Genomic DNA, 26,637 nt, shown 5'->3' with positions numbered 1-26,637 from the left:
GTCTGGGACTACCTCCTAAAATATCTAAGGAAGTTAGAAACCTTGAAATTACCATGGACTCCAAGTTAATAATGAATGCTAAAGTGGACAAACTAGCAAGATCAAGCTTCATCACCATGAAAACTCTGCAACACATCTCTCCCCACCTCGGATTTCCACACAAGGTGCAAGCTACTATCTCTCTTGTACTATCTAAACTGGATTACGCCAACGGCCTCTACCATTGATCATCGCTATCTAATATGAAAAAAAACTGCAACACATTCAGAAGTTGGCTGCCAGACTACTCCTTCATGTAAAACCGCAAGTCCACATCTCCCCTGCCTTGAGGGCCCTACATTTGTTACCGGTTGCCAGAAGATCCACCTTCAAGCTGCTTTGTATCACCCACAAAGCAATACATGGAACAGGCCTGCTTTTCATCATGAATAAAATCACAAAATACATTAAAAAAAGAAACCTCTGCTCAAGATTGGCACCCTGCCTCAAAACACCACCATACAAGAAAAAGACAATAGATGGTACTTCTTTCTCTATTGAAGTGGCCAAACTTTGGAATTCATTACCCCCAAATATAAGATCCAAGGATAACTATCTTATCTTCAGAAGACTCAAGAGTTGTCTCCTTCCTACAAAACCACCATTCTCAAACAGCAATGGACTACATATCACTATGTATAAACATTTACAATTTCATTATATGAACACATCTAGATATGTGTATTTCTTTGTACAAATAGGTATACCAACTATTTTATCTTAAAATATATACATACTCTTTATGCCTGTTTTATCAAATGTATATTTTACTTAGTTACATGTGTGTATGTATATATATATATATATATATATATATATATATATATATATATGTGTGTGTGTGTAGATGTATGTATGAGAATATATATATTATGTATATGTGTTTATGTGTATAAGTGTATATTATTCAACATGTTCATAGGTCATTGCATAATTTCTAAATAAGTGGTTCGAGTAGATGCTTAAGAGTCTGTTTTTATTTATCTAGCGCAATAGGTAAATATTATCTTAAATATTTTCACTATTTAAATATTGAGGAAAGATCAAATAAATCTATAAAAGCATACAAATAAATTAACTTTGAATGCTGCAACTCTTAAAATTATGTTTACACTATGCAACTTAAATCTCAATATATTATATTCCTTACACATATATTCTTTAAAAATGTAATAATGTACCTATATATTTATTACTTTACTCCTACTGTACAAGAGGAAAAAAGTAAAACATAATATATTATCTCTAAAACTTTACTCTGTCACCTTATACCTCTATCTCCACTCTCAGACTCATTCCAAACCCATTCTACTACTATGATCTCCAAATTAACCCTTCCTGGACTCTTCCCTCCTCTACCCCTTCCTGGCTCACCCAAACCTCAGTTTAATACTATGATCTCCCAAACAACCCTACTAAATTCTCCATCATTTATCTCTCCTTTAACTCATCCCAAACCCAATTTTACTACTATGATCTTCCCAATCCCTTTCTACTGACTCTTCCCTCCTCCATCTCTCTTTTACTCATCCCAAACCTCATCTTGCTACTATGATCTCCCAAATAACACTTCTGGATTATTCCCTCATCTATTTCTCCATTATTCTATTCAATCAAACTAACAGACTCATGCCATCCCCTCAAATAAATCATACCTCCCTATCCTATTACCGTACTCATATTCCCCTATACTAAACCACCATTAATCCTTTTGGGTTCTGGAGTAGTGTGCTACTCGTTGAAAAGTGCTTGGACGCCTCGTCAGGGGTAGTAAGCTCCATATAAATACAATTACAATTACCTTGACAAGAAAATACGAATTCTGGCCACATCAGCTCCACTCACACCATGAACCACATGACTCCATAAAAATGCCACCAATTTTATGTAATAATCTTTACCCTTTTCCGAGAATGGTCTCCTCCTTCTGAGTGACCTTCTGTTTTGTTAGTGCTGCTTTGTACTCTCTCCCCCTTCCTTATTCACTAATTCTCACTACACGTCTATATCTTGCCTGGTGGATTGTCCACCATTGTGCATCTGTAATTGTACTCTTTCATGCGTCTGTGCACCTTGCACCCTAATGTGCGACTGGTGCTTAATTTGTAAAAAATATAGGTGCCAGTGCAGCGTGCACCACTCACTCTCCCTGCCAGCAGTGCCAATGTCATACCGACCAACACACTCTCACAAGTGTGACAATTCAGACTAATCTATGCCCCAAAGCTATAAAAACGGCTTGGACTGCAGGTTGAGTCATTTTTATACATATCTAGTTAATAAACAATTGTTGTGCTCATCTATGAATTAGACAGACAGCGCCACCACGTGGCAGACTGTCATAAATTGACAATTAAGTGTCTGTGCCGAGCACCGAAACCGCCAGCTCAGATTAAATGCTGGGTGTGACATCTGGTCTTTGCTACTGGTAGCTGTCATGATGATGTCACTCGATGGGGTTGCCTAATCCTCCTTGCTATACAACTGTTCCTGATCAAAGCAGTGTCATGGCTTTGAGTGCATTTGTAAAAAGAATGCAAAATCTACTTCTCAGCCTTGCAGTCTTGGTAAAGGTGTGTGCGAGGCTACCATAAAACTGCATCTCAGAAAGGTACCATATCAAGTCAATGATATGAAATAACAACCCCTTGCATTCTGCGAGCTGTCTTCCTGTCCACCTCAGTTGAACCAATTGAACTATGGTGAAACAGAAGTTTGACGAAGTCTAACGCAGGACGGAATATCACGTCATTGACGACATGGAGTTATTTGGCATCTAATGTAAGACACCGCAGATACTCACTGTTTTCCTTCAGGTGCACTCTCCTTGACACTACCCAGTCAGAGGGGCACCCCATTAATCGCGCTTTCACTCTGATGTAGTATTCATTGTAGTTAAAGTCTCCAGTCGCAGTCGCCATTTCAGTCGTGAGATTGCAGAATCGTTCTGGGATATTTTGGCATTCATATTTATTAGTCCAGTTTTTAGCTCCATATCTAACAGGAGAGAAGAATGACAGACGTGTATCATTTGCATCAGTACACTAAGTTTAAGTTTGCTATGAAGGATGAGAAGTAAATTAGGATTTATTTCTGTACAGTTTTTTCTGTAAATAATGCAATTAAGAATAATTTAATAAATGGATTTTAAAAAGAATTATCCACAAGATTATCTATTATTCATTTTATCCTCATGCCTATTCACAAAAGTGTGAGGTGGTACCTTGAAAATTGATTCCATCCAAGATTTTCATTAACTCTTATAAGATACATTCACATACAATGGCCTAGATGTACTACGTTTTGCCTAGGCGCTCTGGCGGTACTCTGCAGTTTTACTAGTCAATGTGGCTTTTATAACAATAAATACATTGGAAATAAATTCTCACAACTCTTTACCTCGATTTGTTCAACTCAAGTACCCAGACAAAGCTATTAGTAAATAACTTTCAATTAATCTAAATCAAAATAATTTACTGACGCCCTGGTTATAAGTAATAGAGGCCAAAATGAATGCATGCTTCTATACATAAATTTTGCTCGGAATTAGAATGTCATGTTTGGTGTTAGAAATGGGGTCTCTAGTTGGCAGTGGCTTGCACCCTGTCCAAATAGGGAACCTCACTGTAGTCAGGGTAAGGAAATCACACACCTAAGATAACCCCTAATCACCCCCTTGGTAGCTTGGCTCAAGTAGTAAGGCTTAGATCAGAGGCAATGTGTAAAGTCTTTGTACACCCACCAACACACACACATGCATGCATACACACACACACACACACACACAGAAACACAGTAAAAACACCACAAACGTACTCCACACCAGTTTTGAAAAAAAATCAATATTTATCTGAGTAAAACAAGATAAAAATGACAAAAATCCAACATACAGAAGGAAAGATATCACTTTTAAAAGATTAAATGCAATTGTAGTTCCTTAAAACCAATGATGCGCTCGACTGAGGCAAAATACCTGAGATGAGTCACAAAACAAAGATGATGCAGGCTGCGCTGGAGGTGATGCATTGAAAGATCCAGAGATGCATCAGTTCCTTACTGTCATAGGGGATGTGATGCATCAGTTCCCTACTACTAGTCAGGGGAGGTGAGGCATCGTTTCCTAACTGCCATAGGGGAGGTGATGCATTGTTTGCAGTATGAAGTGTCAGTTCCTTACTTTGGTGCAGTGTCGGTGCAGAAAATTGTGCCCAGGGAAGATGCGTCAGTGATGTGTTGGAATTCAAAGTGCCATGCATCGATCTCACAGCGATGACACATCCGCTGAGTTGGAGTCAGGGTGGTGCACCATGTACTCTAGTGATGTGGTGCTCAAAACTCATGCAGCACTGGTTCTTCTGGTGCACTGCAACAGAAAGCTGGGGCCTGTGTGGAAAACCGTGGTCATTGTATCAAGCTGGGACCATGCTCCAGCGCAGCCAGCAGTGATCAATCACATTCTTACAGCAACGCGTCGGTTCAGAATGACGCAGTCAAACAATGTGTGGATTTTCTTCTTGTAGCGCCAAAAACCTTCTTCAAGGGCTCAGACTGAATTTAGCACCACTTGACTGGACAGGGTTCTCAGCAGAGGAGCCCAGGTGCTGGTGGATGAAGTTTTTGATGTCCCTGAGACTTCTTTACAGGAGGCAAGCTCAACTCAAGCCTTTGAGAACCGTGAAAAGTAGGATGAAGAAAGCAAAGTCCAGTCCTATCACTCCCAGGACAGAAGCAGCACGTAGCAGGCCAGCACAACAAAGCAACAGACAGAGCAGCAGTCCGTCCTACAGTATCCAACTCTTCTTCCTGGCAGAATTCTTTTAGTCCAGAACTGTTCCAACTTTGCGGGGTCAGAGGTCCAGTACTCCTACCCATTTCCGTCTTTGAATTAGGCAAAGTTCAAGGAGAAGTCTTTGTAGTGCACAAGACCCTGCCTTTCCTGCACTGTCCCCAGACACACTCCAGGTGGGGTTGGAGACTGCTTTGTGTAAGGACAGGCACAGTCCTATTCAGGTGCAAGTGTCAGGTCTTTCCACCACTCCAGCTCAGGAAGACCCATTAGCTCCCTTTGTGTAACTGTCTGGAATGAATTCGTAAACAGCCCAACTGTCATCCTGCGTGTATTCCACAGCCAGACAGAGGCACAGAATGGTTTAGAAAGAAAATATCCACTTTCTAAAAGTGGCATTTTCAAACTTACAATTCGAAAAGCAACTTCACCAAAAGATGTATTTTTGAATTGTGAGTTCAGAGACTCTCAACTCCAAATCTCTATCTGCTCCAAATGGGAAATTACACTTACAAGATATTTCAGGACAATCCCCATGTTACCCTATGGGAGAGATGGACCTTGCAATAGTGAAAAACGAAATGTTCAGTATTTCACTATCACGACATGTAAAACACAACAATACATGCCCTACCTTTTAAATACACTGCACACTGCCAATGGGGCTGCCTTGGGCCTACCTTGGGGGTTGACCTACATGTAGTAAAAGGGAAGTTTGGGCCTAGCAAGTGAGTGCACTTGCTAGGTCGAAATAGCAGTTTAAAACTGCCCACACAGATGCTGCAGTGGAAGGTCTGAGACATGTTTACAGGGCTACTCATGTGGGTGGCACAATCAGTGCTGCAGGCCCACTAGTAGCATTCGATTTACAGGCCCAGGGCACACATGGTGCACTATGCTGGGGACTTACCAGTAAATTAAATATGCCAATCATGAATAATTCATTCACCCATACAATTTAGACAGAGAGCACTTGCACTTTAGTACTGGTCAGCAGTTGTAAAGTGCCCAGAGTCCTAACACCAGCAAAAACTAAATCCAGCACAGGATCAGAAACTGGAGGTCAGAAGAAAAACATCTGGGGATAACCCTGCAAAAAGGGCCATTTCCCACATTTGGTTTTGCAATGTGTGGCAAAACAAATCATGACTTCTCTGGCTGGTGATTGCAGCAAGAGGATCAAAGGTGGCTTTGGCTGCAGCATCCAAGCTTTATTCCCTGTTTTTCTTCTAGCGGAGAATGGTGGTGGGGAAGGGCAAGTTACAAAGCACTCCACAGCTAGAAAAAATAAGCCCTTCCCTCCCTTCTTCACCATTCCCGTCCCACGTCCGCGGGCCTGCACATCAAATCTCCATCTGCTCAGAGTAGGTGGTGAATGTGTGTGGTAAAACAACTGGAATAAAGGATTCTCTGTGATTTTATTAATACAAAAATCAGTTCTTCAGAGTAATACCCCATTCCATGGATTTTTCTTTGTAATTGCACAGCACTAAAGTAATTGTACCAGGCAGACACTATGAAATTGCATCTGGTGTTACTGCTGACTCTGTACCATGCAACTAGGAATCAGGACCATAGTTTGTAGTTATCATGAAAAACTGGCATGACCCCCATCTTCTTCATTTACACAGGACACCCCTATGGCAAAGAAAACAATATGGCAAACCAGCGAGAAAGCCGTTCCTTGTAGCCACTTTTTTCAATGCATTATTTGTTCTCTGAACGAAGATAACTGAATGGGACATTATTCCAATGATGACTTGACATCAATTATCTAATTTTCTTTACAATTCTTGAAAATTTTCCATTTTTGCAAAATATTTTCAGCTTAATTAGGCATTTTTAGTAATACATTCTGCACAAATCTCAAACGTTCCACATCAAAAACTAAGAATGATTCTTCATGATTGCCAATTTGCATTAACTGCTAAAAGTACATATTTTTTCATCAATTGAAAAAAAGGCATGAAGAAAAGCGACTTCCACATAAACGGAGCATTCTATTCAAACCTCTGACTCCATCACGATGGGCTCTGCAAGCCCAGCGCTGAGACGCGCGCCTGTGCTTAAGTCAATTAATTCAACCAGGCATTTCCCCAAGTTAGCGAATTATTTGGAACATTGTACAGCTCAGAAACAAAAAAAGTAAACCTTGCTCACTGTTTCTGATTTTTAGGTCTGAAAATGAAGCCATAGCTGGGAGAAAGACTGGGTTAAATAAATGGACTTTACAAACTGCAGGTAGGTAAACAAAAGCCACCGACTGTACTGAATCTAGGAGTCTTGCACTCGCTCATCGGCAAGAGAATGTATGAATATTGTGCTTAACAAACAAGAACTGAAGCTGCAAATATCACAAAATACAGAAACTAAACGTAACATATTGTTTGGCCTTCGTTTCATTTTTGGTAGGGAGTTAACCTGTTTATGTTAATACATTTATTACGTTTTTTGGAGTGTGCTGATACTGCTGTAATTCACTGTTTTGATATTCTGAAGCCCTTCACTGGATGCCCTGTGCTACGGCTGGGAGGGAGTGGCTGCACTGAAGGTTGGGAAGCCCCTCCTCCTCTGGGCTAGGGCCCCTTCCCAGCAATTCTTTACACCCCTCTTTGGAAAATCTCAAATTAAACCATTCTCCATGCTACTGTGTAAAGGTGGTTAGGGACCAGAAAGTCATTCTTTCACACTTTATTCACAGTGTGTAGCTACATCGCTTGGAACAGTTTGGTCCACACCTTCACGGTGCTTTGAAATTCAACAACCTGAGAACCAGAGATGCATTTTTAGTACATTGTAATAAACTAACTCATTATAATGTCAGTTATGTTGTATGTTCATGACAACCACTGATACAATCAGCACATCTGGCTAATTGAAACGCTTTTCTGTCCGAATTTGCCTTTATATCATAATTCATGATGAAAATTAACAGTATACATTAAAACAATAATAGATTTTGTGTAAGAAATATTTTAAAAGTACCATTCAAATGTAGCGAATGTAGTTCTATCCTATAGTCACATGAAAGGGCTAACAGAGTCTTTTTGTTTAAAATTTACTGACACATCAACGATTCTGGTAGCTTGTTAGTATTGAATTTATGGTTTAGAATGCTAAATGTATATTAAATGCACAAATGAATGTGCTGCTTTAAATCACTTGCATTAGCCTGTAAAGTCCTGCTTCGTGATTTTACAGAAAATGTTTAGTCATTCTTCCTAACATAAACTTTTCTTTCAGATTTAATTCTAATGAGAAAGCTAGCTTGGTAATAGATATTCTATTGTGTTGCACATAGAGAGTTTGCAATTCTGACCTTGAGTACAGTACATTTTGGAACTATGGAGCTAACAATACATACAAATGCTTCAATTCCCATGGATGAATTAGGATGGGAGACATTTCACATGAAGAACCTAGGAATTTTCATAGATGTTGCAGTCTGAGTTGTACGACTGCATGCCATTGGACATTTTCACCTTTTGCGTCATATGGAGTGATTGATTGAAAAATCATCTTACCCTATGAACTTTCATTTACTGTTCCCCAGATAGTTTAGCAGCACTTTTCTTTGGGCATTCTCTTCCCTTTCCCTGTGAGAAGATTTTCCCCACTCTTCACTGCTTGCTGAACCCCTTGGACTCTGAGAAGTATAGTCATCTCTACCGTTGCCCCTTTCAAATGATTTGCAGAGACTTAGGGGGTCATTCTTACTTTGGCGGGCGGCGGAGGCCGCCCGCCAAAGTAACCCCGTCAGAACACCGCACCGCGGTCGAAAGACCGCTGCGGTGATTCTGAGATTTGCCCTGGGCTGGGGGGCGGCCGCCAAAAGGCCGCCCGCCAGCCCAGGGCAAATCAACCTTCCCACGAGGACGCCGGCTCAGAATTGAGCCGGCGTAGTGGGAAGGTGCGACGGGTGCAGTGGCACCCGTCGCGTATTTCAGTGTCTGCATAGCAGACACTGAAATACTTTGCGGGGCCCTCTTACGGGGGCCCCTGCAGTGCCCATGCCATGGGCACTGCAGGGGCCCCCAGGGGCCCCGCGGCACCCCCTACCGCCATCCTGTTCATGGCGGGTTTCCCGCCATGAACAGGATGGCGGTAGGGGGTGTCTGAATCCCCATGGTGGCGGAGCGCGCTCCGCCGCCATGGAGGATTCAGAAGGGTAGCGGTAAACCGGCGGGTGACCGCCGGTTTACCCTTTCTGACCGCGGCTGAACCGCCGCGGTCAGAATGCCCTTCGGAGCACCGCCGGTCTGTCGGCGGTGCTCCCGTGGCCGGTGACCCTGGCGGTCACCGGCCGCCAGCGTCAGAATCAGGCCCTTAGAGATTTTCCCCTGACCCAGGAAAGAAGACTCTTGCCCGAGCTTCTGAAATGTTGAAGCCTTCCCTTTTTATTTACTTTTTTCCCCCACTTTAGTTAGTTACCGGTTACCCTTGATTTCCTTTTTTCAAATTATTTTTGTCCTCTTTGCGCTTTTTGCCTCCGCCTTTTTGCCCACGTATTTAGCTTAGAACATGGTAACTACTGATTGGCTAATCTGTAGGAATTCCCTTGGTTTAGTTTGCTAAACGTAGATGACTTTAAATTGTCTTAATGCTTATAAGAACTGAACAGCATTTGTTTTCTGTCCATCAGGTGATTCTTCTGATTTTTTTGTATTTGTTTTATCGAATCTTTAGTTCTGCTAATGGTAGTTTGTTTGAATCTTTGTTGTCGCCTTCGTCAACCATTGGTGATTCTGTACATTTATAATTTTATCTTGAGAACTGTCTACATGACTTTGAGTTTGTAATAAACAACCTTGGACTTTCTTAGACTGGAGTTTTCCTCGTGTGGCCACATTGGTCATACTGTTGTATTTGAATGAGTTTGTTGCAAAGTCTAATGTCTTTTTCTCCACACCCTTAAGTTGGGGTAAAAGATTCATTGACTCCCTTTAAAGCATAGTCCTGCAAAGGAATACGCTACAGCACATATGCTGGCCTACATCATTGTGCAGGACCAACATCACCCACAGTGTTGATCAAGGTATACAGTTCTTAATCTATCAAATGGATTTTGAGGATCCTTTGGCATGGTCTGGTGTAGGCTGTCCCCATGCACATAGGGAGCTGCATGAACATGCCCAGGGTGTATAAGAAATAATGAGAATGGAGTTCTTCATACGAGGATCCCTTGAAAACTGTGATGCAGATGGGGTGGTGGATATTTCGTAGTGTACAGATATTACCTAGTGTACAGGTATTACCTAGTGAAAATAAAAAAATTGGCAAAGCAGTGATCTGTGAGTGTGTGTGCTGCTGCTGTTCCATAGGAACTGCCCCTGCAGTCTGTTTCTGTGGTAGTAACAATAGGTGGAAGGACCATGACACCTCAATACAGAGCCCATTTTATACATGCCAATATATTTAGAATACTTTTGAATAGTTTTAGAGGCAACATACATTTCAGTAATTTTATTTTATAGTTAGCTTTCATCATAATGAAGGCAACATTATGAGAATGTTAAAATATAACTTTAAGCCAAATCCCCCCCTACTTCATGAGTTTTCCCATTGGGAACTGAGTGATGCTCTCCGTAAGATCATCCTTATTTTTTCATAGGCAGTGTCTCTATGGGGAACAAAGCACTGGGCACATATCTGCAATTGCTGAGCCAAGATGAGATAGGGCTGAGCCAACACCCCACAGGACTGGAATAAGATATCATCCAATATTGGCTTACATTACAGCAATGGCTCAAGATCAAGCCAGAATGGCTTAGGATCACAGAGTTTTGAGCCAAGAACTCACATTACTGGCCAAAGATTGCACCCCTTGAGTCAAGGTCACACAGTACTAAACAAATATCAGACACTACTTGGCCAAAACCATCTAGTTTAAGACCCAAGATCAGGCGATGCTGGATCGACATCACACAGAGCTTAGCCAAGACACATACTGGTGATCAAATAACAGTCAAAATAATGCATGACTGAGTCAAAGTCTGAAAGCACTGAACCAATCCAACATAATGCTGGCTCAGTCTTGCTTGATGCTGACCCAGTCTTACTCAACAGAAGTTCAAAATCATACATCTCTGGCTTAATAACGCACAATCAAACACTGCTGGTCCATGATCAAACAGCGAGGGTCCAAGATCTCACACTACTTGGCCAAGGTCAAAGTAGTCCTATTAGGACACTGAGCACATCATTGTGCACCGTCCTAAATCTCGTAAATTTGTTCTGAAAGTCCTTTGACATACAAATCTTAGTCCAAACATAACATGTCCCTTTAAACTCAAGTGGAGGCTTACACATTTGAGAGGGTTGGAGTAGGAGAAAGGTTATTAATTATCTGTATGTGCCTTTCCAATACGTGCAGAGCGAATTTGTACATACAATAAATTTGAGACTATTAACAAGGGTAATGCAAGGTAAAATGAATACTTCACAGATTGCAGAGATGTCTTTACATAATCATGCACTGCCCCAGCTCACCCTTCTTGTCCCACTCACTAGCTCAATTTGATGAGGACATGAACTTATTTTTTCCCATTTACAGCACAGTGGAACAGTACAACTTAAAAACAGATAAAGTAAACCTTGCTCACTGTTTCACAAGTTTAGGTCTGCAAATGAAGCCATAAATAGAAGAAAAACTGGGCTAAATAAATAGACTTTACAAACTGCACGTAGGTAATAAAAAGGCGGTTGGCTCGGCATTGAATCTAGGAATCCATCATGATATGTTCCCAGGGCCTTATAATGAAAAGCAGAGTTGGCTCAGCCCAGAGCTGAGTGACTTTTTGTGTTTCCACTTTCCGAATATGTACACAAGAATTTCTTGAGTTAATGCATGAGTTGCAGACAGTAAAGGTCGGAAACAAAGAGAGGCAACCACTGCTCAATATCTGTAAATTGTGCTGCCAGCAAGTCATGCATTTACTTGGAGAAATTTAGACTTAAACAGAGGTGCAAAAGCAAAACAAGAGGGGCCATATCACAAAGAGGTGTGCTGTCTGGGCACTGAAACGAGCAACTATTTCTTCACATTTGATGTGTCTAAAGGTAATTCTCATGAAGTGGAATTTATCAGAATTAATGCATGAAGTGCAGACAGCACAAGTTGGAAACAGTGAGTAGGCACTGTCTCTGTGTCCGACCTGTGCTGTCTAAAGTTCATGAGTTAACTTAGAGAAATTCCAAGATATATGTGTGTAATGAAGGCAAATGAAAACAAGCATTGGCAATGCAAATAGGCCTCGCATTTGCTAGAATTGGAGCTGTTGGCCTTGTAAATGACAATGGCCCTCATTATGTCATTGGCGGTAAAAACCGCATCCCTTACGGCAACAGCCACCAAATGACCGCGGCTAACATCCGTCCGCCATAATATGACCACAGACGGATTTCCTTCACAAGAAGGGCGGAAATCCGGCTGTGGTCATGCAGGCGGACGGTGTTAAGGTGACGCTGCGACCAACACCAATGCCACATCAGTAGACTGCTGCCAGCCGTATTATGACAAATAATACAGCCTGGCGGTGTTCGCTAGCGAGCGCAGCTGGCCGTAGAAGCGCCCCCTCCTGTCCCCTGGTGGAAGACCCCTGGATTCAGGTAAGTCGGGTTTCCGACAGGGGAGGGGATGGGAGGTGTTGTGTGTGTGCATGAATGTGTGAGTGTATGCGTGCATGCGCATGAGTGTGTAGTGTTGCTTGCATGTGTGTGTGCATGTGTGAGACTGCGTGTATGAATGCAAATGTGAATGCATGTCTGTGTGTAAGTTTGGATGTTTGTACGGATGTGTGCGTGAATGAATGGATGCATGTATGTATGCCTGTGTGAGTGAGTGTGTGAATGCGTATGTGTGTGCCTGCGACTGTGCGTTTATTGGGGGAGGATTGGAAGAGGGGGAGAGTGGATGGAGCGGGGGTAGTCTGGGTAGTGTTGGGGGGGGGTGGGCCTCCTACCAGTGACAGGGAAAGAATTCTCCTACCAGTGACTGGGAAAGAATTCCCTGTCACTGGTAGGGCCTACCGCCATGGTTTTCTTGTCATTATCAACATCACAAAAACAATGGCGGTAGGCAGGGTCGTAATGCCGCCGGCAAGACAGTAGCGGCCGCCGGATTGGAGATTGTTATCTCCAGCCCTGTTGCTGCTACCGCCATGGCGGGCGGTGTGGTACATTGGTGGGTTGGCTTCAGCCAACCCGCCAATGTCATAATGTGGCAGTATGTACCGCCAGCCTGTTGGCGGTACTACCGCCACATTAACACCGACCGTCGGGGTCATAATTACCCCAATGTCTTTTACCCATGTGTTATGGAGGGGAGTGGATGTATGTGGTGTGGAGTGGGATTATGTGGATTGGATAGGAACTCTTAGTTGTGGAATTGTGTGGCGTGGAATTGTGTAGTGTGGAGTGGATATGTGCAATAGAATTATGTGGCATGGTGTACAGAGGAATTATGTGGATAGTAATTATGTGGTTGTGAGTGTCATGGAATTATGTGGAGTGGGATTGTGTGTCAAGGAGTGTAATTACGTGGAATGGTATTTTGAGTTGTGTAGTGCCATGTTGTAGAGTTTAACTATGTGTTGTGCTGTTAATTTTTGGGTCATGTTATGGTATTCTGTGATGTGGATTAGATGTATGTATTGTGTTGTTTAGATGTGTTGTTGAGTTGAATTATGTGATCTGTTGCCAAATTATGTGGTGTGGAATGGAAATGTGTGGAGATGGAGTGGAATTGTGTTGTATGGAATTGTGTGGTGCTGAGTGAAATTATGATGATTGGAATCATGTGGCATGATGTGGAGTGTATCTATGTGGATTGTTGCTATGTGGCAGTTGCCAGTGTCCTTGAGTGGAGTGGGAGGAATAGAGTGTCATAGACTGGATTTTTTGAAGAGAGGGTCGTAGAGTGAAATAGGGGGAGTATAGTGTTTTAGAGTTGAATAAAGGTGAGCAGAGTTCAGTGGCAGAGAGTGTCATGAAGTGCAGTGCCATAGAGTGCAGTGTCGTAAGGTGGCGTGGAGTGGAGTAGGGTGGAATAGGGTGGAGTGGGTTGAGGTAGTGGGATGGATTGAATTGGGGTAGAGTGGGTTGGATTGGAGTAGTTGGACTGGATGGGGTGGATTGGAGCGGGATGAGTTGAAAAAGGGATGAGGTAGATTGGGGTGGAGTGGAGTGGGGTAAATTGGAGTGAGGCGGATTGAAGTGGGGCAGTTTTTTTTGGATTTGAGTGGGGCAGATTGTTTTGGAATGGAGTGGTGCAGATTGTTTTGGAATGGAGTGGGGCAAACTGGAGTGGGGCAGATTGTTTTGACGTGGGGAAGATTGTAGTGGGGCAGATTGTAGTTCGCCTATTGTTTTGGATTGGAATGGGGCAGATTGGAATTGGCAAAATGTTTTGCATTGGAGTGGGGTACTCTGGACTTTCGCCAAACTCTGGGGTATGCAACACTGTGTAATTAGCAAACAGCCTCTTCCTTGATTGTCATCTGGAGTGCGTGCTAATTTGAAACACTTAAAGCAAAGCTTTGCAGCAGAAAATTGTTACTTAGACTGGTGGTTATGTTAAAAGGGAATAGCAATGAAGTAAATAAGAGCTATTGGCTTTGCCAATGTGTTGTAGCCATGTTGTACACCAGCGTGGCTTCTGTTCAGCATGGCTAAAAGTTAGTGGTGTAAAAGAGAGTAGCATGGAGTGTCAGAGTGGAATGGCGAAGAGTGAAGTAGAGTGGAGTGGCATAGAGTGTCAAGTATTGGAGCGGCATAGAGTGGAGCTGTGCACCGTGGCACACACAAAAGGTGATGGAAGGTTGCTGGCAATAAGTTTAACCACTGGCAATCGCTCAGGGTAGTACTCCAACCCATTGTTTTTTTGCTCACAATGCCACCACAGTTTGGACCCAAATCAATCTTGACCCTGTTCCTCATGTGAATAGTCCAGCCCGAACTGCCAAGCCAGGCCCTCTCTGTTAGACTTGGTATCCTTGCTGTGGGCTGCCCTAACTTTTTGCCTCTGTTTCCCAAGTTGTTGATGTGTGCTGGACTCAGTTTTTGCTGTTTCTGTTACTCTGGGCTCTTTACCACTGCTATCCAGTGTTAAAGTACAGTGCTCCTATGTAAAATGTATGTGTAATTGGATTTCCATGATTGGCATATTTGATTTACTGGTAAGTTTCTAGTACAGTGCACTAGATGTGCCCAGGTCTTGTAAATCAAATGCTACTAGTGGGCCTGCAGCACTGGTTGTGCCACCCACAGTAGTAACCTGTAAACATGGCTCAGACCTGCCACTGCAGTGTCTGTGCATGCAGAGTTTAACTGCCAATTCAACTTGGCAAGTGTGCCCACTTGCCAGGCCTATCCCTCCCCATTTCTTACATGTAAGACACCCCTAAGGTAGTCCCTAGGTAGCCCCATGGGCAGGGTGCAGTATATGTTTAAGGCAGGGCGTATACTAATGGGTTTTTTATGTCCTAACAGTGAAATACTGTCAAATTCGGTTTTCACTGTTGCAAGGCCTATCTCTCTCATAGGTTAACAGGGGAGCTATCTTTAAATATGATTAAAGCGTAGATTCCCTTTTGGAGCAGATAGACATGTGGAGTTTGGTGGCTCTGAGCTCAAAATTCAAAAATTCATCTTTTAGTAAAGTTGGTTTTAAGATTGTGTGTTTGAAAATGCCACTTTTAGAAAGTGGGCATTTTCTTGCTTAAACCATTCTGTGACTCTGCCTGTTTGTGGATTCCCTTTCTGGGTCAGTTTGACAGTTGGGCTGTTTGCCCCTCTCTCTAGAGAGTGACACAAAGGGAGCTGGGGTGTAGCCTGCATATCCTGATGAGCCGTCTGTGCTAGGAGGGAGGGGAGGAGTGGTCACTTACACCTGAAAGGGCTGTGCCTGCCCTCGCACAATGCAGCCTCCAACCCCTTGGTGTGTGTCTGGGGCCCGGCCTGGGCAAGGCAGGATTTCACAAACAAGAGAGACTTTTCTTTGAAGTAAGCATACTTCAAAGGCCAAAATGGGTATAAGAAGGGCACCCAAAACCACAGACTTTAGATCATTTCTGGACATCAAGAGGAACCTCTGCCTGGAGAAGAGTTGAGGAGAAGTGCTGCCCTGCCTGTGACTGTGCTTTGTGGAGCTATCCTGCAGTTGCTGCTTCTGCCTGTGTGAGGGGATGAATACTGGACTTTGTTGTGCATTCCTGCTTGTGAAGAAATCTCCAATGGCTTGTCATGAGCTTGCCTCCTGTTGTTGAAGTCTCAGGGCCATCAAAGACTTCTCCTGCCAGCACCTGGACTCTCTGCTGAGACTTCTGCCCTGCCAAGTGGTGCCCTATCCAGTTCCTGGGGCCTTGGAAGGTGAAGCTGGCAGACTAAGATTGAAAATCTACCCACCGACCGCCGTATGGGTAAAATATTGATGCACCTTCGGAGATGCGGCTGAAAAATGACACACTGCTGGCTTTGTGGCAGAAATTGACACTCCACCAGCATCTCGGCTGGAAGATCGATGCATGCAGCTGGAGAAATGATGTGTAACACCCGCTGACGGAGGGTGATAATATCGCAACCCATATAGCGTGGTTTTGTTGATACTGTGCGGCAGGATTTTCGACGCAAACATTGCTTGGCGTGGAAAAACGACACAAATCCTGCCTGGATCCGAGTGCTGCCCGGATCTATGCATCGCTCTCCTGCGGAGAGGAAAAACAATGCACGCCGACCCGACCTGAGAAGGAGAAATGATGCATGGTCTCGCTTGTGGGTGAGAAATCGACACATCGCTTACCTTTTTCAACGCACACTCACCTGTGCGTGTTATTTTGACGCTACCCAGGTTCTTTTCAACGCTAACAGTGTTTTTACTGCTTACTAAAGGATTTAAGACTCTTTTTGCTTTTTAATTCCTAACTTGACTTGTGTATGTTTGATTTTTATTGTTTTGTTTAGATAAATATTTTCTATTTTTCTGAACCTGTGTTGTTTCATATTGTAGTGTTTGCACTGAGTTAATGCATGTGTTGGTACAAATACTTTACAACTAGACTCTGAAGTTAAGCCTGCCTGCTTGGGCCAAGCTACCAAGGGGGTGAGCGGGGGTTAACTGAGGGTGATTTTCCTTTACCCTGACTAGAGTAACCTGACTGCCAACCAAAGGCCACATTTCTAACATTCCCTGAACCAGAACACAAGCAACCCAGGACTGGCTTCGCCCTAGTTCTGAGCTCATCAGCTGGGTACAGCTTGGTTCCAGTGACACAGTGAGAATGGGACCCGCATCAGTGCATACCCACGCAACTAAGGACAGTATATGAAAAACACAAAAGTTGATGGGAGGCTGCTTGCAATAACTCTAATGACTGGCAATCGCTTGTGGTAGCACTCCAACCTCAATTCTTTTGCTCACCATGCTACCTGATCAGTATAGGGAAAGGTGCGGAAGCCATTGTGACGCGAAGGGTTAATTAGCTTGAGCAATGTAGATGAGTGTAATGCCTGTTGAAACCCCCTCCCAAACATCGTGGAAAAGTTCATGATATTATTTTCAAGCTTGTTTGTGTAGAGTACTCCGTCCCAACCTTGAGAACGAGAGTACAGGGAGAAGGTGGAATGAAAACAAAGGCTGGAGAAGGGCAGAGCAGCCAATTACTGATAACATAGCTAGAAAATGGCAGAATGAGATAGAATCCAAGCTTTGAGTTATTTAAGCACTGAAGTGTGAGTGAGGGATTTGGAAGCTCGCAGATGGAGTGTGAAAGCTGCCATGGCCCAGCGCTGCCTCCCTGTTTGCTGGTCGTGATGCTTGAGGGGGAGAGAGGTCCAAGCAGGCGGTAGAGGGCTTCCCAGCATGTCGTGAACTAAGTTAAGTTTCCACACAGGGATGAAAGGCCTTTGTTTCTCTGCTCTATTATTATGACTGATTATTTATGCTTGCACTGTGTTTATAACCTGAAGTAGTCAGCTCGTTTATATTTTGCTTTCTAAACCTCTTAGTGTGAACTGCTACAGTAATTGGAACATGCATTTTGGTGTGCAGTAAATCAAAGCTTATCTGAAGTATTCAACTCATTTATATTCTGCGTCCTGAATATCATAGTGTGATGCATTTTAGTATACAGTTAATCAAAACTTATATCTGTCAATGAACTCTTTGCTTATATATATATATATATACATAGATGCTCCTTGTAGTGTACTTATATATAAATAGATGCTTTTCATTGCTATTCTTATTCTACTATTGTTAATGTGCTAAATGCCTACATTTTACCTGCAATTCTAGTAAAGCTAAATTGTATTTATAAGTGGCGTGTGGTCCTTCATTGAGTGTCCTTATTGACTTATACCGAACAGGTGTCAACCAGTCACCTGGATAAGACATTTGGTACCAGAAGTGGGGCATAAGTCAATAATGCCTCTTTGGGGACGTAAGGAAAGTGAGGCAGAGAGCAGAAGGCAGCATGGGGCAGAAGCCAGATCCATTCCCGGGTGGTTAGCAACTGACCCGTTCTCTGGTGTGGCAGGATTCCCGAACCGGTGGGCAGCGCCGGTGTTATGGGAGGCATTAGATGTGAAAGTGACTCCTCTCTTAGTGGAAAATGCAGTTGAGAGTGTGAAGCTAAGAGGGGCGAAGCTGGAGCTGAAAGCAGCAGGGCAAGTAGAATGGCTTTTCCTGTCTGCGCTCCGTACGGTATACAGGAAAACATTAACACAAGATGCAGAGATAAGAAAAATGCGGGATGAGGTTGCAGCCTTGCAGGAAAGGCAGTTACTTATGAAAGAGACCATAGAAAGTGCAGTGAATCGGGTGATGAAATGGAGGCAAGGTGCACCGCTTTAGCAGTACGAGTAGCAAAACAGAAGAGTAGGCAGAAGCCTAAAATGCCCTCAACTGTGCAAGTGAGGGCACTGATACACAAACAGAAGAGTAGGCAGAAGCCTAAAATGCCCTCAACTGTGCAAGTGAGGGCACTGATACGCAAACAGAAGAGTAGGCAGAAGCCTAAAATACCCTCAACTGTGCAAGTGATGGCATTGGTACGCAAAGAAAATTGGGGTCCATATACTTGGGATGGAACAGTCTCAGATAATGATGACTGGAATTGGGAGGATGAGGTGGAAGTACATGTAACAGAACTAGGTGGAGTTGAAAGTGGAGAAGGACGTGTAGGTGAAATTGAAGGTGAAAAGGGAGTGAATGGTGGGCAAATACAGAATTCTCGTTTGGTAAGAGTTTATACGCAAAGTGAGTTGTTGGAAAGAACCCGTATGTTTAGGCAGATACCTGCAGAGCCTTTGTTTAAATGGTTTGTGAGATCGTGGGACACTGGAGCAAAAGATGCATTACAGAATCCTTTTACGTTAGGTCCCATCACAGAAGGAGACCCATTTGAGCTGGACATGATAGTACAGGATGATGTAGATGATGTAGTGATGTGGAGCCTATGGCAGAGGCAGGGAAAAAAGAGGGTGCCACAAGATTGGGCCTTAGTGGAAATAGAACGCATAACTGATGATCAGCCGGTCACTTTAAAAACATGGGTCCCCTTACTAGGTTGGACAAGAGACGGAGGGGTTGGCAATAAAGAAGGCAGAGTGGAGGAGTTTGCCATCGTGAAGTGGAAATGGTATCTGCAGCAGAGGGCAAAACCAGGACCAGCAGGAGTGTCGAAGTTACAAGAAGATAAGCTAGGGGCAGTGGACTTGCAGGCAATGGCCCTTGCGCCAGAGCCCTCTGAAACTTAATCCTCACCATTTAAGACAACCCTGCCTTTTGAACAACTCACCGAAGAAGAACGGCAAAATGCATGGTTCACAGATGGTACCGCCCGGTACTATCAAGGAAAAAGACAATGGCAAACAGTCTCATTCCAGCCTGCTACAGAAACGATGTTGCTGCGAGGAGGGGATAATGAATCAAGTCAGCTTGCAGAACTGCAGGGGGTAGCAGCTGTGATCGAACAAGCCCCCATCGGAGAGAAAACATTTGTGTACACTGAAAATCGGGCCACTTACCAAGGACTAGTAAGCTGGGCCCCGACTTGGCGCAAGGATGGATGGAAAATTAAAGGCACCCCCATTTCGGGAGGCGAGCAGCTATGGGAAGAGATGTGGGAGAAAGGGCACAAATGTCAAATCTATGTGGGACATGTGGACGGCCATTGCCCATCAGACACCTCACTTGCATCTCTATTCAACAACACCGCAGATCAGATGGCCAAAACACGAACAGTGATCATCAATGAAGAGGCTGAAGCTGCTCTAGCAAACTGGGCCCATGCAACATCGAGACATCTAGGAGAGAATGGCACTTATGCATGGGCACAGCAACGACAGATTCCAGTTACTAAAGAACAGGTCTAACAAGCAGTAAAAGAGTGCCCCACATGCAACCAGATAAAACAAATGCCCCTGCAAAAGAAGCCTAGCGGCCATATCAGAAGAGGAACCGCAGCCGCTACAGTGTGGCAATTGGACTATATCGGGCCGCTACCAAAGGAAGGAGGAAAAAGCTACGTATTGACCATGGTGGACACCTACTCTGGCCTTATGTTGGGTATGCCCTGTAAGTCTGCAGACCAAAAGTCCACTTTGCGAGGGCTAAACTACCTGATAAAACATTAAGGGGTACCTGATGAAATCCAAACAGATAGGGGCACACACTTTTCAGGGAAAACAGTGCAGGATTGGGCACAGGAACAGGGAATTCGGTGGATTTTACACCTTAGTTATTATCCACAAGCTGCAGGCATGATTGAGAGATATAACGGATTGTTGAAAGAACAGCTAAAAAAGTTATCAGCACATCAGACTCTAAAAGGATGGAGTAGTAATTTAGACAAAGCCTTGTTTGAATTGAACAATAGACCAGTTGGGCAGCAGACTCCTTTCATTCGGATGACAGGGCATGATAAAGAAATCACCCACACAATGATTGTCTGGAAAACAGACCCTCGAGCTCGATTACCTTTACAGGCTACTTCTGGCAGTATAGGACTGGACCTGTTTGCTCCAGAGGATGGAGAAATACCCGTAGGACAGGTGAAGACTATTCCCCTAGGAATAGGAGTGAGAGTACCACCTGGAACATATGGCAGAATTGCCCCTCGATCCAGCCTAGCCATCAAGGGAGTGTCGGTGCTAGGGGGAATCATAGACCCAGATTCTAGAGGATAGGTTAAAGTAGTATTACTGAACCAAGGAGATGCTACTGTATCGTATCAAGCACATGACAGACTTGCCCAATTGATTTTTGAACAAGTGAATACCCCCCACATTGAAGAAAGATCTGCCCCCCCGATAACACTCAGAGAGGTGAAGGAGGATTTGGAAGCACAGGAAGAAGAGTATGGGTGCATCATCCAGGGAAAAAGCCAGAGGCAGGAGAGATATTGAGTCAAGTGGTGGGGAGTACGTATATTGTACTTTTAAAGAATTCTAATGGACCTGTATTTGTACCTGCAGTGAGACTTACCCCACGGTCGTAAATGATGACATCTGCATCAATGACATGGTTCCTGTTTGCGGTCATGATTATAACCGGAAAAAGTATATTAGTCCGACCAAATGTGGCAGAGAATGTCATCACGGACCTTCATGTCACTTGTGCACCTCAAGCCGCTAATGTAACTGATGACCAGGGAAATGTTTCACTCTGCAACGTGAAGGTACCTGGAAGCAAATGGATGGCTGCCAAAGCTGTAACCTGGAAGGTAACTGAACAGCAAATCCGACATGCCAACGGACTGAACGAGTTGCAGGGAATGCCCGCCACGGTACAGGCTTTGAGTTATATGCTAAACATGATATGTAAATATTGTGATACCAGGACACATGGTGGCTGTTACAATGAACAATAGAACACCAGCCTTCATGTTTTATGTAACCGAAAGACGCATGGTTAACAACTTAAGCAGCGTTTCTATAGTGCGATATAGAATAGGATGTGAGCAAGTCCTGCATGCAAGCATAATTAATCGTATTGTGTTACAGATAAATATTGCCAAGGGGACTGTCTCAAAGTATGATCCATTATGTGCACCGTGGACACCACAGTTATGGCCCTTGCCCAAAGTTACGCAATAGAAGAGATCTAGGGTCCTTGATAGCTGGGGCCACCGGAATCGGGGTAGGGGCCCTGAATTCTTTTGATGTTATAGCCATTAGGAATAAGCTATCATCTACAGGATATAGTACAGGAGAGGCCATAAAAGTAATTTCTCAATGGGGGCCCACACACTGACAAGAAGTATGGAAAGTCCTGCGTGGGTTGTATCGCGATAGGCAATGGCATAATTTCACTTATGAACAATTCGAAAAAATAAAATAAAAAGGCTTTTAAAACCGACAAGCAGCGTCCAAGGGCATCCAGTGCATACTATGGCAAAGCATTGTTAATCTACGGTATGCTGACTTTAACGCAGAATGGAGACAGCCTCAGGGTGAATATTGGAGACAACAATTGCAGTTGCCTGAAGAAATATGGGTAAAGCCCATACAGTTTCACGGTGAGGAAGAAATGTGTTCTGCTCTTTTTGATATAGTAAGAAGTGATTTTCCTCCTGACATATGGTGCCCCTTTATATTGCTCCCTGTAGTGATAAGTAAAAGAATAGTGGATACCTCACACTGACAAAAAGTAGATTGATTAAACAAATCACACTGTAGATCCCACTAGATGTGCAGATTGGTCTAAGGGGTGGGTATGTACCCACACTGGACGAGTGCTAGATCCATGTCTTCACACAATACCGGGAGAATGTGAACGGTTACCTTATCCTATTAAATGGCACAGACTTATATCGGATAGGGACAGAGAGTATATGTTATGTCATTAATCATCCCTTACTTATTAACTGATTTATACAAACCACGGAGAGCAAGTAATGTGTATGCGCAATATTATCAGCATTATTGACATAAGCACTCACATCTTGTACCGATCGAATAGGTACACCATAACCACATTACAGATGCAAATGCGTGCGCACTTAAAGTGGAACATCTCGCTTGTTGTTAAGCTACCCAGATAAGAGGCAATCAGGCACTACGCACAAGTTACCTTTGCTAAATTTGATATGCCAGCTAAATACACCAAGGATACAGCCATACTGATGACCATAAATGCTAAACAGCTTATGCACACTGCTTCATGCATCCAGCAAATAACTGAGCATCATTGGTATGACATCTTCTTAGGCTGGGCACTAGGAGCTATGAAGACGCTAACTATAGTGTTACTGCAGCTAATTTGGTTATTGATTGTTTGTGTTACGCTAATGACTATACTATGTAGACTATATGTATGCACAAAGCAGCTTCATACTAAAGATGCAGGCGCTTAGAATAACGTTGACCAGTATTAGTAGCAACCTAGCTAGCGGAATGTCAAAGTAAATGATATCCGTTTCAACATGCATCACGCTCATCTAAGGGGTGGAGTGATCAGTATAGGGACAGGTGCGGAGGACATTGTGACGCGAAGGGTTAATTAGCTTGAGCAGTGTAGATGAGTGTAATGCCTGTTGAAACCCCCTCCCAAACATCGTGGAAAAGTTCATGATATTATTTTCAAGCTTGTTTGTGTAGAAAACTCCGTCTCAACCTTGAGAACGAGAGTACATGGAGAAGATGGAATGAAAACAAAGGCTGGAGAAGGGCAGAGCAGCCAAGTACTGATAACATAGCTAGAAAATGCCAGAATGAGATAGAATCCAACTTTGAGTTATTTAAGCACTGAAGTGTGGGTGAGGGATTTGGAAGCTCGCAGATGGAGTGTGAAGGCTGCCATGGCCCAGCGCTGCCTCCCTGTTTGCTGACCGTGATGCTTGAGGGGGAGAGAGGTCCAAGCAGGCGGTAGAGGGCTTCCCAGCATGTCGTGGACTAACTTAAGTTTCCACACAGGGATGAAAGGCCTTTGTTTCTCTGCTCTATTATTATGATTGATTATTTATGCTTGCACTGTGTTTATAACCTGAAGTATTCAGCTCGTTTATATTTTGCTTTCTAAACCTCTTAGTGTGAACTGCTACAGTAATTGAAACATGCATTTTGGTGTGCAGTAAATCAAAGCTTATCTGAAGTATTCAACTCATTTATATTCTGCTTCCTGAATATCGTAGTGTGATGCATTTTAGTATACAGTTAATCCAAACTTATATCTGACACTGAACTCTTTGCTTATATATATATATATATATATATATATATATATATATATATATATGTATATATATATATATATATATATATATATATATATATATATATATATATATATATACATAGATGCTCCTTGTAGTGTACTTGTTAATGTGCTAAATGCCTACATTTTACCTACAATTCTAGTAAAGCTGAATTGTATTTATAATTGGCGTGTGGTCATTCATTGAGCGTCCTTATTGACTTATACCGAACAGGTGTCAACCAGTCACCTGGATAAGACACTACCTCAGTTTGGACCCAGCAATATTCAAATAAGTCTTGATTCTGTTCCTCCTGAGAACAGTTCACCCTGAACTGCCAAGGCAGGTCCTCCCTGAACCAGAACACAAGCAACCTAGGAGCAGTTTCATCCTAGATATGGGTTCATCAGCTGGGTACAGCTTGGTTACAGTGACACAGTGAGTATGGGACTCATGTCAGGCATACCCATTCCTCTAAGGGTGGTACATGAAACACACAAAAGGTGATGGGAGTTTTGAGGCATGGCCTACAATGGAGTTGTAAAGAGTAGAGTGGATTGGTGTAGAGTGCATTGGCACAGAGTGTTGCAGAGTAACATAGTAGCACTGGTGTAGAGTGCAATGGCGTAGAGTGCAGTGGCATAGAATTCAGCAGTGTACAATACCAAACCGTAGAATGCAGTGGCATAGATTAGAGTGTTGCATAGTAGAGTGCAGTGGTGCAGTGTGCACTGGTGTAGCATAGAGTGCAGTGGTGCAGAGTAGAGTGGTGCAGAGTAGAGTGATGCAGAGTAGAGTATAGTGCCTTAGAGTGCAGATGCATACAGTGCAGTGGAGTAGAGTGGAGTGCTGTGGAGTGAAGTGGTGTAGAGTGATGCAGAATAGAGTTTAGTGATGTATAGTTCACTGGCAAAGAATGCAATATTGCAGAGTAGAGTGGTAAAGAGTTCAATGGTGTAGAGTGCAATGTTGCAGTGTAGAGTGTTGCAGAGTGCAGTGGTGATGTGTGGCACGGAGTGCATTTGTGTAGAGTGTAGTGGCATAGAGTCGAGTGGGCATAGATTACAGTGGTGCAGAGTGAAGTGGCATAGAGTGAAGTGGAATAGAGTGCAGCGGCGTAAAGTAGATTGTTTCCGAGTAGAGTGAAGTGGCATAGAGTGAAGTAAGGCGTGGAGTGGTGCAGGCTACAGTGCAGTGGCATAGAATAGAGTGCCATGGAGTAATGCCAAAAAGCAGTTTAGAGGGCAGTGTCATAGAGTGCAGTTGTGTACAGAAGATTAGTGTGGTGTACAGTTAATTGACATAAAGTGCAGGGGCATAATGTGGAGTGGTACAGAGTAAAGTACATTGGCGTAGAGTGTATTGGCATACAGTGCAGTGGCATAGAGTGGAGTGTTGTAGAGTGGCGTAGAGTATAGTGATGTAGAACGGGGTTGTGCAGAGTAGAGCAGAGTGGCCTAGACTGGAGTGGTGTAGAGTGCAGTGGCAGATAGTGCAGTGGCATAGAATGGTGCAGAGAAGAGTGAAGTGGCGTAGACTTCAGTGGCGTAGAATGGAGTAGTGCAGAGTGTAGTAGAGTGCAGTGGTACAGAGTGCAGTGGTGTGGTGTAAAGTGGAGTAGTGCAAAGTAGAGTGAAGTGGAGTACAGCGGAATATGTAAGTAAGTAAGTAAGTAATAATTTATTGTACAGATAATAAAATTGAATACAAATAAGCAAAGCAAAAGAAAGAAAGAGACAAACAATCAAAAACAAATACCCTCAGGTACTGAGTTCAAACTAAAAGCACACCATAAATTGCGCATGCAACATATTAAAAGACATTTCTCCCCCCCCCCCAAAAAAAAATACAAAACAAGCCACCTGACCCGCAGCCCCACGTAAACACAAGCCAATATACATGGGCACAGCCCTAAAGTGCATGGTGCATAAAATAATAATTGCACTGAACATCATCCAATACCGATAGAGCTCCTCGTCCTAACCAATAATTGGCAAAATGGCAAGAGCATGGAAAAATTCCAACTAAGCGTGTTCATTGCTCAGAGTGCCATTAAATTTAGATCATGCAATGTTAATAAATTTAATCAGTAACACATTTAACATTGGATTGCCTGGGTCCAGAGACTGGATAATAGCCTGTCGGCAGGAGCAGATTCCTCATTCATTCCATTTGCTCCGGAGCAAAAGTCTACACTCCTTTAATAAAGCTGGACACAGGCAGACCACATGGTCAATGGTTTCCTCCATGTTGCTGCAGCCTCTGCATGTCACACTGTCCCCGGGGGGTAGCTGCCGTTGGGGCAAGTGTTTTAAACAAAAACAACCACCCATCCTTAGGGCCAAAAAGGCCTTTTTCAACCAAAACCCATATGTACAGGAGAAGAAACTGGAGGATATACCTGGCTTAAAGGAGCCAATTACTGCTCAGGCATGCTTCTGATGGACAAGAAGAGAACAGTCTGAGTGATAAGAATACAATTGAATAAGCCTTTTAGGGCCAGATGTAGCAAAATCCGATTTTGCGACTTGCAAATTGCGAGTCTGAGCGACTCGCAATTTGCAAGTCGCAAAATCGGATACAGAATGGTGTCTCAGACACCTTCTGCGACTCGCTATG

The 26,637-nt window shown here is 43.4% G+C and overlaps 1 protein-coding gene across 1 annotated transcript in view; it reads right to left on the bottom strand.

Moving 5' to 3' along the window:
• The window catches only part of IL22RA1 (interleukin 22 receptor subunit alpha 1), a 143,576-nt gene that overhangs the window by 79,363 nt on the left and 37,576 nt on the right, over window positions 1–26,637 (bottom strand). The window contains exon 3 of the mRNA XM_069223953.1: window positions 2,843–3,036. Within this exon, the coding sequence (XP_069080054.1) occupies window positions 2,843–3,036 (194 nt within the window). The remainder of the gene's footprint in view (window positions 1–2,842; window positions 3,037–26,637) is intronic.

The sequence above is a fragment of the Pleurodeles waltl genome, chromosome 3_1 (genome assembly GCF_031143425.1).
Source record: "Pleurodeles waltl isolate 20211129_DDA chromosome 3_1, aPleWal1.hap1.20221129, whole genome shotgun sequence".
Classification (NCBI taxonomy): Eukaryota; Metazoa; Chordata; class Amphibia; order Caudata; family Salamandridae; genus Pleurodeles; species Pleurodeles waltl.
This window is presented reverse-complemented; position numbering and strand designations above follow the sequence as displayed.